This window comes from Camelus ferus, chromosome 24, assembly GCF_009834535.1.
Source record: "Camelus ferus isolate YT-003-E chromosome 24, BCGSAC_Cfer_1.0, whole genome shotgun sequence".
Classification (NCBI taxonomy): Eukaryota; Metazoa; Chordata; class Mammalia; order Artiodactyla; family Camelidae; genus Camelus; species Camelus ferus.
In genome coordinates, this window is record NC_045719.1 from 2,003,212 (window position 1) to 2,015,859 (window position 12,648).

Sequence of the window (12,648 nt, forward strand, 5' to 3'; positions counted from 1 at the left end):
AAAATACAGAGACTAATAAAACATACTTGAAATTACCAAAGGCTATCATTCTGCCACACTGGCCTCAGATTTTCGTATCATGAAATAAATCAAAATGACTGACAGCTAAACGCCCTTTGTTCTCCACCCTGATCCTGTTTACTTCCCTGCCTCCCCAGACATAAGCCCTGTCCTGAAGTTTATGTTTTTCCTTCTGATCCTTCTCTTATTTTTATGTGCACACATTCGTGAACAACGTATTATTTTGTGAGTTTACACGCTTCTGTACTTCTCCAGCTTGCTTTGTTCACTCAGCCAGGGCCACGGCTCTGTTGCTCAGGCTGCGCACTGCATAACTCCTGAGGACTTCATTCCCACAGGCCACTGTGAGAGTGGTTCTCCTGGGAGTGAGCAGGATGGTAGGCCTGCTCCCCACATTTTGTCTGAAGATACACTTTAATGCATGGTAGACCTTGCGTCCATTGTAATTACCCTACAGATTTCATTGTGCGGCTGTGCCCCATTTTATTAACCAACACCCTTAGGGGAAGACTACATTTTACTGTTGCAAACAGTGCCGCAGAACATCCTGACATGTGTCGTCATCTGCACAGGTGTACAAGTGTCTCTGGGGAATCACCCTTCTCTATTCTGAGGTGACTGCAATGCTAAAAAACTACTCCACCAAACCTGGTAAGAAAAAGGCAAACTCGGCAAAACTGAAAATATTTATTAGTATGAATCAGTGTGTGTTAAACCAAAAATAACAGATACAACTGGGCGACATGGAGGGCAATGCTTGACTACAGAATACAAGGGGCAAAGGTGCCAACTGTCTGTAGCCGCGTCTTCCATATGCGAGAACTGGGTCCAGCCCAGACAGAAGCCCTTTGTAAAAACACCAGAGAACAGAGCGCTGACGCTGGCTTCGACAACGATGGTTAACCCGGAACCTAAGAGGCCTGAAGACGGCCCAGAGCCCTCTCGCTCGTGACCCCGCTCCCCATTCAAGTTGCAATGAGCAGTGCAGAGCAGTGAGGCGCAGGGCCCCTAAGAGGAATGGGTTCCAGCCCTCACAGGCCACACTCCTTAACCTCAGAGGACAAGCCACCCCAGCCTCCCCCAGTCCTCCATGGGCCCAGCCCTGTGGTTGCCTGAAGGCTAGTTTTAGGTCCTCGGCCTTCTGTGGTCTGCAAGGTCACATCATCTTCAGCACCCCAATGTACCACTTTCCACCATAAAATGGCAGGTCGATTAGGCACACTTGTGACATGCTGGCACGACGCCACTGCCACCCTAGGGGTTTCCGCTGGAAATTATCCCTCTGCGGGCCTGTGCCTGTGTTACGTGTGACACACAGCCACAGCCAAACTCAGCCAGCGAAAGGGATCACCTGTCGGTGTAACAAATACGAAAGCACGTGTACACACACATGCCGCACAGGAGGGAGGAAAACAGGGGAGAGCACGTTTGGGGAAATCAGGACAAGGGTGCTGCGTCCGGGAGGCTGCTCGACATCTTGGAGCAGCAGTCATTTCCCGGCCCTTACGTTAGAGGATGTGGTTGCAGCTCAGCGATTAGAACAGCCAGTAAGGATGTGAAGGCAAAGGGAGGAAGAGCAGAGCGCCTGGTCGTGGACGTGGCTCGAGCATCTGTCTCCATGTTCACGTGGACACTGGCGCACCCACGAGCCGTGGACTCTTTCCATCGATTGCTCCAAGGAGTGATTATATACATACATTGCCGTCTGAGGGCTTGACAAGTTAAGGCCATACTGAAAGGCAAAAGTGTGGTTTCCACCCTCATGTACTTCTGAAATAAAACCCTGGGCTCGAGGGTGGGTAGCTCTCTACGGGAGGTTAAAACCAGCTGTTTCATGCAAGATGCAAGCACTGAAGCCCCAGCCCAGAGCTGCAGACTCTGCTGGGAAGCGTACTTCCTTGGCTTGGCAACCTGAGCAGCCATCCAGAGACAAGCCCAGGTCCTCGGGGACAGCTGGATGAGGAAAGGTTCCAAAATAAGCCTGTGTGTCACCTGGAAAGAGATCACTGGCATTTACAACCCAATTTTTTTTTTTTTTTTTTTTTGGAAAGAGGTAAGCTAGTCGCTTGGCCGGCAAGCGGAATCACGTTAGCCTGTAACGTTGACAAGTGGAGCAAACCCTAAAAATCTCTGCAAGGCTCTGCCAAGACATCCCAGTGCCATTTGCTAACAGTTTTTGAGGTACCTGTCTGGGATACCTGAGAGGCACTCTTGAACCAAAAAATAAGTGTTTCCAGCCTTCGCAGCCTAAGACTGTCAAACTACTCTTGCAAACTGGGGAAGTAGTAAGAACATGAAATTGACAACACACCCTCGAGTTTAAAAAAAAAAACAAAACACACCTAAATCTGTGATTTCTACCTGTTTTCTTGATTGCGGTCCACAGAAAGAGTGTGAACTTGGCCCCCGTCTCTCAAGGACTCTTGCTTTTTCTGCTGGCAGACTTGGTGTCCCCACCCGTCCAGAATACGGCGGGCACAGCTCACACCAGTTACTGAGCGTCTGGGTCTGTAATCAGCTCATGATCTCTTTCTGATTTTTACATCATAGGATTTCAATTAACGTCTGCTGAGCTTTGAAGGTACCAGCCGGCCCTGTCCCCGCGCTGCTGACCAACCACCTCTGAGGCCGTGTTTTTACTGTGTCTCAGCCCCACGAAAGGCGCCAACCCGAATGTCCTCTGAGAATCACTTCCCAGTATGAACCCTCATGGGAAGCCAACTGCTTCTTGACCCCAGGTTTTTTTATGAAAGTTAGAATGGAAATAGGATTGGAATTTCCAACAGGAATAGCTTTCCTCCTTTCCAGGCCTTCTTTTCTTCCACTGGATTCAGGCATCTTTAACTAACAGAGAGACGAGGAATCTGAATTAAAAGGTGTCATGGAAGCCTGTTCTCAGCTAACTGGCCTTCCAGGAATGGACCTCGGGTTGGCCTTAATACCCACCTCCTCATACTGGGCGTCTTCTAAAAGGCTTTCTCTGAGTTTGCAGTTTTGGGGGTCTAGAATCTTAAGGAGCTGGTACCTCCTCTGGCTGGCTTTCCTGTAATCTATTCAAGAAGTTTGCCCTATGGTTTAGATTCAAACCTCCTCCAGCTGGTTTGTGCCCCTAGACATGACATCAGGCGCACTCTCAGTGAAATACACCCTCCACGTGTGCAGGAAGGCATCGCTGTGGAGCTGAGGCGTACCAGGAGGTCTCTGGAACCACATGTATGTCCTACGTCTGTCACTGCTTACCCGTACCCATGTCAATGACTTCCAAACGAGGCCTCCAAACCCCAGAATCACATGAGATAGTTTACAGTCAGATTGGTTTCTTTGCTTTTAAGACCAAAACTTAGAAAAATGTTCATCAAGTCAAAGTCCGAGATGTAGACAATGGTTTCTAGTACCTCCTTCTCCACTTTCTTAACAGCTCGAGCCTACAGCTTGAGTGATGGTCCAATCACACTCCACTGAAAGGTGAGCCACCTTAGATTAACCTTTCAGTGAAGGCTGTGTACACAACTAAGGCAACGGCACTGAAAAAGTTCCTGAAATTTGGTTAGAAAACACGGGAAATCAGAGTGGACCACCACTTTGGAATCACACACGTAGTAAGCCAGGAAGACTTTTGCACAAATTTAGGAGTGTTTCAAGGTTTTTAACAAAAAACTCAACTATACTTAATACCTAATATCCGTCTCCTCTGAGTGCATTTCATGCACTAAAAGCCCTTTTGTGGCGATGTTCTGGGTTTTCCCAGTTTTTGGAAATCCTTCTCCAGGGCCACTCCCTGCCCCGCTCCCTGCAGGTCTTCCAGGATGCCCAGCTGGCGAGCTCGCGGCTCTCTGAGTGAGGTGCCGGCCCCCGAGAGCGGGACGCCCTCCAGCAGAGCGCGGGCAGGTGGGCTCTGGCTTCCTCAAGCACAGCGGAGCCCGGCCCAGGTCAGCAGCATCGCCGGCCGGCCTGCGATGGTGGCTTCCCAATTTTGATTGTTCCATTGTTTCCATTTTCATGGGGGTCCAAGGGTGGGATCTGGCGACCTGCAACGGAAGGAGGCCAAGGCTGAGTACCTTTTCCCAGCCGAACCCTCATGCAGACTATGGCTGGGCTGCTCACAAGGTAGCAGGGCCACGGGGGGAGGTCTTACCCTGCCTTCCCTCGGCTGTATCAGGTCAAACTCGTGTTTAGAAAGTTCAGGAAAGGCAGAAGCAGCTTTCTGACAACACAGAACTCCCTGGATTCGGAACCCCTGCTCCTGAGCAAACAGCTACCTTCTCTGCACTGACATCAGCCCACCGGCCGCTCCCAGTCTCCCCACGGGCCCATCCACCAGAACAAGCTGCTTCCGGGCTGGGCCCAGGGCTCCAGCTGCAACAGTGAGGGCTCCTCTCTGCGCTTCTCAAAACAGAACTGGCGTGGGAGTCGTGCTCTTCCCAGTACCACCATTCATTAACACTTAGCTCCCATCCCAAGTCCTTGGAGCGTGACCGGAAAGCCCTCAGAGACATTCTTCGCAGGGAACAGTCGGCCACAAGTAATCTTATGTTAATTTTAAAGATTATCCTAGAGCCTCTGCTAATGCACTCAAGCTAAAAGTAAGCAGGAGGTGGAGGGGTGGGGAGATAGCAGCCCCGGAGTACGTGCTTTGTGTTTGTTGGTTGGGTTTTGTTTTCCTTTGTGACAATAAAGATATTCTAAACCTGCGCTGATGGTGCCCATAAAAAACACTCAACTGTACATTTTAAATTGGTGAAATGTAGAGTATGTGAGTTTTATCTCACATAAAGCTGTTTTTTAAAAGGCAGTGGAATCTGGAAATAACAAATATTTGTTTAAAAGCTCACAGTTTTAGGAGATTTTTTCAGAGGCACATCTTCAATGGGTCCTGTGAGGCTGGTGGAATGGCTGTTAATGATCACTGTTTTATGACTAACCCAAGAACGTAGGTCACACACAGAAGGTCATGTCATTACCAGGTGGCATCTCGATTTTCCGAGGGGTCCCAAAGTCTGTGTCCTCCCCTCAGCCACGCCAGCGCTCTATCCTCCATGAAAAAGGCATGAAAAATGAGCTTGAAACAGGGATTTTAAAACATCAGCTAACTAGGATATCACATTACCAGGTAAGCAGTAATTAGAAATGGAGGGGAAGTTAGTTCCAAAGACAAAGCCCTTCTCGCAAGTGGGTGCTGCACAAGGTCCAGAGAGAGTCACACAGCCCTGGGAGAGGTGCGTTCTCGCAAGGGCGGACATCATCAGCTTCCAAGGGATTAATGCATCTTGTAGTTTGGGTGGTACGGCCATTCCTCAAAGCTCACCAAACAGATGAGGTCACTGACAAGCACCCCAATTCCTCACCCACTTACAGAGCAGACGGGAAGGTTGTAGTGATGGCCATGGCCATGCTCTGCCATCTGTACCCCTGACAAAGCTTCGCAGGCCATTCTCAAAACAGCTCTGTCCTCATCCAGAAGCAAGTGAGCACGTACTTTCCTTCTGGACACGCTGTGCTTGTCTTCTTAGTCATCACCGAAGGAAGCAAGCAGCGTGCTCCTGCTCCCCCAGCCCCACGTGGTGAGCAGGGCGGAGGGCCCCGCGACCACCGGCGCTCTGGCTTCCTGAGCTCAGAGCTTCCCAGCCCTGCGTCCCAGACTCCTCCAGAGAAAGGTGTGTGTGTTGGAGGGCTGGTCGTCCTCAGTTACAGCATTCCTTAAACTGTTTAAATGAACAACATTTCCGGGCGTGAGGATATAGCTCAGTGGTGGAGTGTGTGCCTAGCATGCACGAGGTCCTGGGTTCCATCCCCAGTGCCTCCACTAAAATACATAAACCTAACTCCACCCCCGCAAAAAAAAATCCACGTGCCTCTTGAGGGTGTTAGGAGCTGCAATAGGGACTTTTGGGTCATAAATATTTTTGGACAAAATGATAATTCTGATCGGTGCACACTGTTGCCCTAGTTAACAGGCAAGTACTGTTCACTGATCAGCATTTTTGATGATATGAAAATCCATGTCCTGTACTAACAGCAACTTCATGGTGTTCTTAAAATGTCAGCCCTAAAGTGAGCAAAAGAGCGTTAGACCTCCAGCCTTCCTGTACACGACTTCGTCTGCAATGCCTCATGCCATACATTTTCATAAGTTTTTTCCTACGAAAAGTACTGCAAATAGTTAAGAAGCTCATCCATAAGACATTCATTAAAGTCACAAAAAATGGTCCCCTCTTATTTGCTTTAAACTGCGAGCAACGTTTTTGAATCAGTGACCTGACTTCTGAGAGATGCCAGAGTCTATTCATCTTCAAAATATCCCAGATCTCACTTAACAGGACCAAATACTTCTCCAAGACGGAATTACTGCAGTTTCCTTAGACTTGGACCTTCTTATCGGGCAGAAAGAGTTTAGAGATCTGAGAATGAGCGTCCCAGCTGAGTGAATCTGGACACGTTCTCTGATGTCTCTGTGACTGCCTTTCCCCACCTAGAAAAAAGACACGGGAAGTCGTGTGGGGACGACACACCACGGCCGCGTGCGGTTGCTGTCATGGCAGGACCTGACAACAGTGGACGGGTCCTCAGCCGTCCCAGGCTCCAGCCGCAGCTCGGGTGAGGTCTGAGCAGGGAGACACCCCGTGTTCCCGGCTCACCGCAGTGGAAACCTGGGGTTTGGTGACCAGGATTGGGGCCAACCTGTTCTTTAACAGAACACTCGACCTGGGAGGGGTCCACACAGTCCAACTTCAAACAGCAAGGAGAAAGGAAGTGCTTCCAATGAGGCAAGCACCTCAAAAGGAGGAGGAAGCCAGCAGCGCTGTGAAAGCACACCAAGACCTGACATCTTGTGATCTGAGTTATCTGGAGCCTGCTGAAAGGTTACACGCGCTTACACAATGGAGCAGTTCTGGAAAATGACCGTGGCGTTTGGTACCAAGGTGATCACCTTGGAACACTGCTGACTCAGTGTTAAGTACACGGGCACAGACTAGGACAAAACTATATACACAAACATCGGGAAAGGCTCTCAGCATGACTGTGTGTTCCTGCTCTTACAAAACGTCCTCTGAGTACACATTCTCCAAACAAGTCATCCTGGTGTATAAATCTCAGGGCAGGGTGTTTATTTTAATAAGGTTTGGATTGTGTAAGACTCTGCTTGGAAAAACTTAAGACTTTTTTTTTTGAGTTCCGTTTTCCTGAAAGTTGACACCCTAGAGAAAAAGCAGGTTCTATAAATGATTCCTCAAGAACACAAGATGGGCGAGACCCAATTCCAAGCAATAAACTACATCGTCACGGCTCTGGCCTGGGCCTGCAAAGCTCTTACACACGACAGAAATAAAACAGTGGGCTCACTCCAGCTGCCCCTCCCCGTGTGGTGGGCCGGCCACTTCCTGCGCAGGCCTGGGGCCCCCCGCCTCTCATTCCAGTCCCAGGGTTCATGAGCTCCATTTTGTTTCGCTGGGTGTTAGAGGCGTTGGTGTTGCCCTGTCACCTCCATTTCTTGATCCTGGTTTTCTAGATCATGCAGCTTAGTGCACTGACAAACTTTACTAGGACTTGGCAGCGGTCACGGTTGGCGATGAGCTCCAAGCCTCTTCTTTTATTTAGAAGGGAGGGGGTCTCTAGGGAACAGTGCCGTGGCTGACAATCACGGAATGTCCCCCTGGGGAAACACACGCAGGACACCTGAGGGCATCCTCTGAACCGTCCTTTTGCTGCCGTAAAGAAGACAAGACGACCCGGAACATTAAAGAGTCTAGACCTAGGACCAGAGCCCCTTAGGGTCAGGGAGTGAGTCGAGCCAGGGCCGGGCACAAGTCCAGGTCGGGGTGACGAGAGGCTTAATTTGGGGGCAGTGGGGGAAGCAGAAAACAAAGATGAAAAGAGAAGTGGAGCAGGTGCCAACTGGTGGGAAGTGGGTGGGTGAGGAGGGGCGCAGAGACCGGAAGTCAAAGCCTAGGAGCTGAAGGAAGGGTGACGCCCAGCAGAGGAGGGTAGGGAGTGGCCACCCCGCCAAGAGTCCAAAGTGCCAAACATCTTCAACATGGAGGGGCTGGAGTTCCTCTGAGATCATTAGGCCTCCCTACCATTCAAAGGCATCATTTCCTTACAGTTTATTTTTTAATTAATAGACTATTATTTGGGGGGGAGCAGTTTTAGGTTTATAGAGAAAATTGAGCATAAAGTACAGAGAGTTCGCACACACGCCTCCCCCTCCTCCTCAGCTTCCTCTATTCCAACATCTTGCATGAGTCGGGAACAGTTATCAAAATTAGCCACCGCTAATCAGCAAGCGAGTGGCGTCCATGGTGCACAGCAGGGCTCTCCGTGCTGCACATGCTGTGGGTGCTGATAAGCGTGCACTGACCACCATCACAGCGTCACAGAGAATAGTTCACAGCCCTAAAAATCTGCTGCTCCACCCCGTCGCCCCCCCAGCCCCCCGCAACCGCTGATCTTTGCACTGTCTCCGTGGTTTTGCCTTTTCCAGAATGCCACACAGCTGGAATCATACAGCAGGCAGCCTTTCCACTTGGTAAATATGCATTTAAGGGTCTCTCGTGCATTTCCATGGCCTGTTAGCTCATTTCTCCTTATGGATGGATAATATTCTATTGCATGGATCTACACTTTTACTTTTCATTTTACCACTTAAAACTTACGAGACGTGCACAAAAAAAAAAAACAACACAAGCCACACAGAACAAATCTAACAAGCTAGACTTCATCAAAGTGAAAAACTCCTGCTCCTCCAAAGACACTGTGAAGAAAATGAAAAGACACAGGGAAGTATATTCAATTTCTTGTAATAACATATAATGGAAGAGAATCTGAAGAAAGAAAATATACCTGTGTGCATATGTATAACTGAATCGCTTTGCTGTACACCTGAAACTAACATTGTAAATCAGCTACATTTCAATTAAAAACTTTTTTCAAATGTATGAAAAGACAAGCCACAGCCTGGGCAAAAATATTTAAAAAACAAACATCTGATAAAGAGCATGTATCCAAAATCTATAAATCATCTTTAGGACCCAACCATAAGCAAACAACTCAATACAAAATGGGCAAAGCTGGAACAGAGGCTTCACGGAAGCAGACACAAGCAAGGACTGCGAGTGGGCGCAGGAAAAGGCACTCCGTGTTACTGTAACTAGGAAGGCGGGCTTAAGACCACAGGGCGAGGGGGAGGGTGCAGCTCAGTGGTAGCGCACGTGCTTAGCATGCACGAGGCCCCAGATTCAATCCCCCATACCTCCACTAAAAAAAAAATTAAAATAGATAAACCTAATTACCTCCCCCTACCAAAAAAACCCAAAAAACAAAATACACAGGAGAGACCACCATACTCCCGTTTGAACGACTGAAATCTATCAGCTGGTCGTTCCCGTGCTGGTGAGGATGCGGGGCTACCGGAGCTTCATCCACTGGTGCTGAGGACGCAAGGTGCTAAGGCCACCTCAGGGAGCGGTTCGGCTGCCCCTTGGACAGCGAACCACTGCCTCCTAGGTAAGCCAGCCACGCGCCCCTGGGTATTCACCCACAAAGACTTGTGCATGGGTGCTCACGGCAGCCTTGCCCATAATTGCCGAAACCTGATAACAACCCAAAGGTTTCTGGGAACGGAGTCACAGATTTTTACGCGGTGGGACACCACTCAGTAATTAAATGGAACTCAGGAACATCCACATTGTGTTAAAACTCTGTAGGACAATGACAAAACTGCTTGAATGAAGAAACTGCATGGAGGGAAAAGGAAGAAAGATGGAGAGGGAACTGACTCCTTATGAGGCGAAAAGACACGCCAGCTAATTCTATCCCTGTGTGGGGCTTATCTGTATCCAGATCCAAACAAACTGTAAAACGCAAACACAGAAACCATGTTTGACAATAATGAGCTATCTGAAAATCTGACACTAGATATTTGATGATGTTAATATGTAATAGCATTGTGATTATTAATGTGATCATGTATTGTCATTATGCTAAAGAAGATTACAGACTGAAAATATTTACAGACGATATGGTATCTGGGGTTCTCTTCAAAATAATACAGGTGGAAAGTAGTGGCTGGGGGCGGGGGGGAATGTGGGCCAGAGATGGAACCAGGTGGCCAGGAGGACAGTCTGCCCTCCATCTCCCCAGGTTCTGTATCTGAGGATTCAATGCACTGCAGACTGAGAACAGTCAGGGAAAAAACATTCCAGAAAGTTCCAAAGAGCAAAACTAGAATTTGCCACACTGGTAACTATCTGAATAGCATTTAGAACTATAGCATTTACGTAGTCTTAGGTATCACATGTAAACTGGAGATGATGTGAAGTATATGGGAGGACGTGTGTGGCTATATGCAAGTATTACAGCCTTTTATACACGGAACTTGAGCATCCTGGGATGTTGGTACCCGTGGGGTCCCGGAAGCAGTCCTCCAAGGACGCTGAGGGACAACTGCACATGATGGTTCACTACGTTATTCAGTTTACTGGTGTATATGTTTAAACATCGCCATAATAAAGTCTTCTTTTTTTAAGTTCCCTGCAATCTCATCACTGCTAACATTTTAATGTGTGTGCCTCCTTCCAGTCTTTACCCAGAAAAATATGTCTGCTGTTACATACTATGTGCTTCACATTTTATAAAATCAGGATATTACACAACTGCTCTGCAACGTTTGTTTCACACTCCACAATTTAACGTCAGCAAAGAAGGATTTACATCCTCATTTTTAATCACTGGTTTATACTGGTGTACTATGACTTCTTAAGAATTATTTCCCCAGGTTTGGATGGGGAAGTCGTTTCCTGTTTTTCACCATCATGAATAATGCTACCATAAACTGCCAGTGAGGAGTGACACAGACCAGCGGCTAAGAGCGTGGGCTCGGCGGCCCCGCTGCCGGCCTTATTTAATCCTGGTCTCTCGCTCAGCGGTGACCCAGAGCAGCGTGCAAACCTCTCCAGGCCTCAACCTCCTCTGACATAAAACAGGGCCGACAACGGGGCCCATTTCGTGAGATGAAGCTTGCAGTAACGAGTTAACATAACCCAAGCAACTGCAACAATGGCCCAGAGTGAGAACTCACTGTAAGGTAAACATAAGATGACCACACTTTGCACACTTGATCAGTTTCTGCCTTAGACTCCCTGGGACAAAAGACAGGAGAGTTTGGGGCTTCTGATACCCAACGCGCCCGTATCTGAAACTGCGTGATTTCGCTGGGGCCAGCTCTCCTACACGCACTTGCTAAAGTGAGTTCTGGGGGGATAAGGACGTGACCGGCTTTACCTCCGTCTTTTCCTTGGGCCTTGGTGGCTCAACTGACCCTCGTTTGACAGCTTGCTGTACTGTGCTATAAAATGTGCAAACGTTTTGTTTCGTTTTCAAACTTCTTTAACCTGTTCCAAACCAAAAATGACTACCGAGGAAACTCCAAAACTCCAGTGGACTTAAAATAGCCAACACTCTTCGCAACGACGGATGGCAACAGACAGACATGATTGCCGCCCACAAGGCTTAACTTCCTGTCTTTCACATTAACACTCTATTCTAATTTCTCCAAACACATATGCCTGTACCTCTAATTACATTCCCTTTTAAAAAACAAACACTTCTCACCTTGTTCTCAGACCCACAGCACACAAACAAAACCCCTAGCTAGTGCAGTGTCTCCAGATGTGGCTTTCAGGACCCCGCTCCTTCTGCACGGTCGGCGCGCACGGGAGCGGAGCAGAAGCGCAGCCCCGATCCAGACATTTTTCCTGGTGAGCCTGCAGCCCCACCTCTTTTTGCCCTCAGGGAGAGACTTGTTTTTTAAAGGGGCAGGGAGTTTGAGGACTGCAGCCAGAGCACCCCGAAGAGGCAGCACCTACGTCCTTCACGGGGTAGCTTCAGCCTGGAAACAGACAGGATTCTGCTAAACAATCCTGTTAGGAAAGACACGGACTCATGTTCCAAAATCACAGTCGTCTCATTTCTGGCTTCTGAACACTCTGGAAAGGCGACGAGAAAATGTGTCTCTTGGTCCGAGCCGACATGAATTCCTTTTGCTCAAGCACAGCTCTTCAAAGCTGTGCTTTTCGTCCCCGTCCCTGTGCTTGGCTGTCGGTGGCCTCTTCTCTCCCAGAGCGTGGTCTCAGCAGCCCTGCCCCGCGGGGGCGCGGAGCTCAGCGACAGCTCGTCCTGCTCTGAGCTCAGGGAGGAGCAGGCGTAACTCAAGCTGGGGAGGGGACGGAAAAGCAAACGAGGGGGCCTGCTGCGACGTAGCCAGAAGTGCTCGGTCCTGCAAGCAGGCACCCACAGCCCGCTCTGAAGACGTCCACCTGAAGGAACAGGAGGCCCACGGAGGCACTGGGGCGGGTAGGGGGAGGCTGACTGCCAGCTGGGTCTGCAGCCTTAGGCTTGTTTTCTTCTTTGAGGTCCTTCTGTCATTTTTTTTACTGAAAGAATGACTTTGCATAAACCTCAGGCAATCCCCTAGCTTGTGCAGAAATGCCAAGCTGAATCTCAGGTACGCGGAGCCGCACGAGGGCTGGGAAGAGGGCCCGGGAAACTGTCAGGAGCCGGACGTGGGACAGGAGCGAAGGTCGCACTATCAGGAGCTGCCCTGCTTCACGAAGTCAAACCGGTAACGGAAAC

General features: G+C 49.1%; 1 protein-coding gene across 1 annotated transcript in view; it reads right to left on the minus strand.

The window, feature by feature from the left end:
• Positions 1-689: 689 nt before the first annotated feature.
• The window catches only part of RAB31 (RAB31, member RAS oncogene family), an 83,664-nt gene continuing 71,705 nt past the window's right edge, over positions 690-12,648 (minus strand). Inside the window, exon 7 of the mRNA XM_032467339.1 lies at positions 690-4,049. Coding sequence (XP_032323230.1) covers positions 3,952-4,049 — 98 coding nt within the window. The 3' untranslated portion in view covers positions 690-3,951. The remainder of the gene's footprint in view (positions 4,050-12,648) is intronic.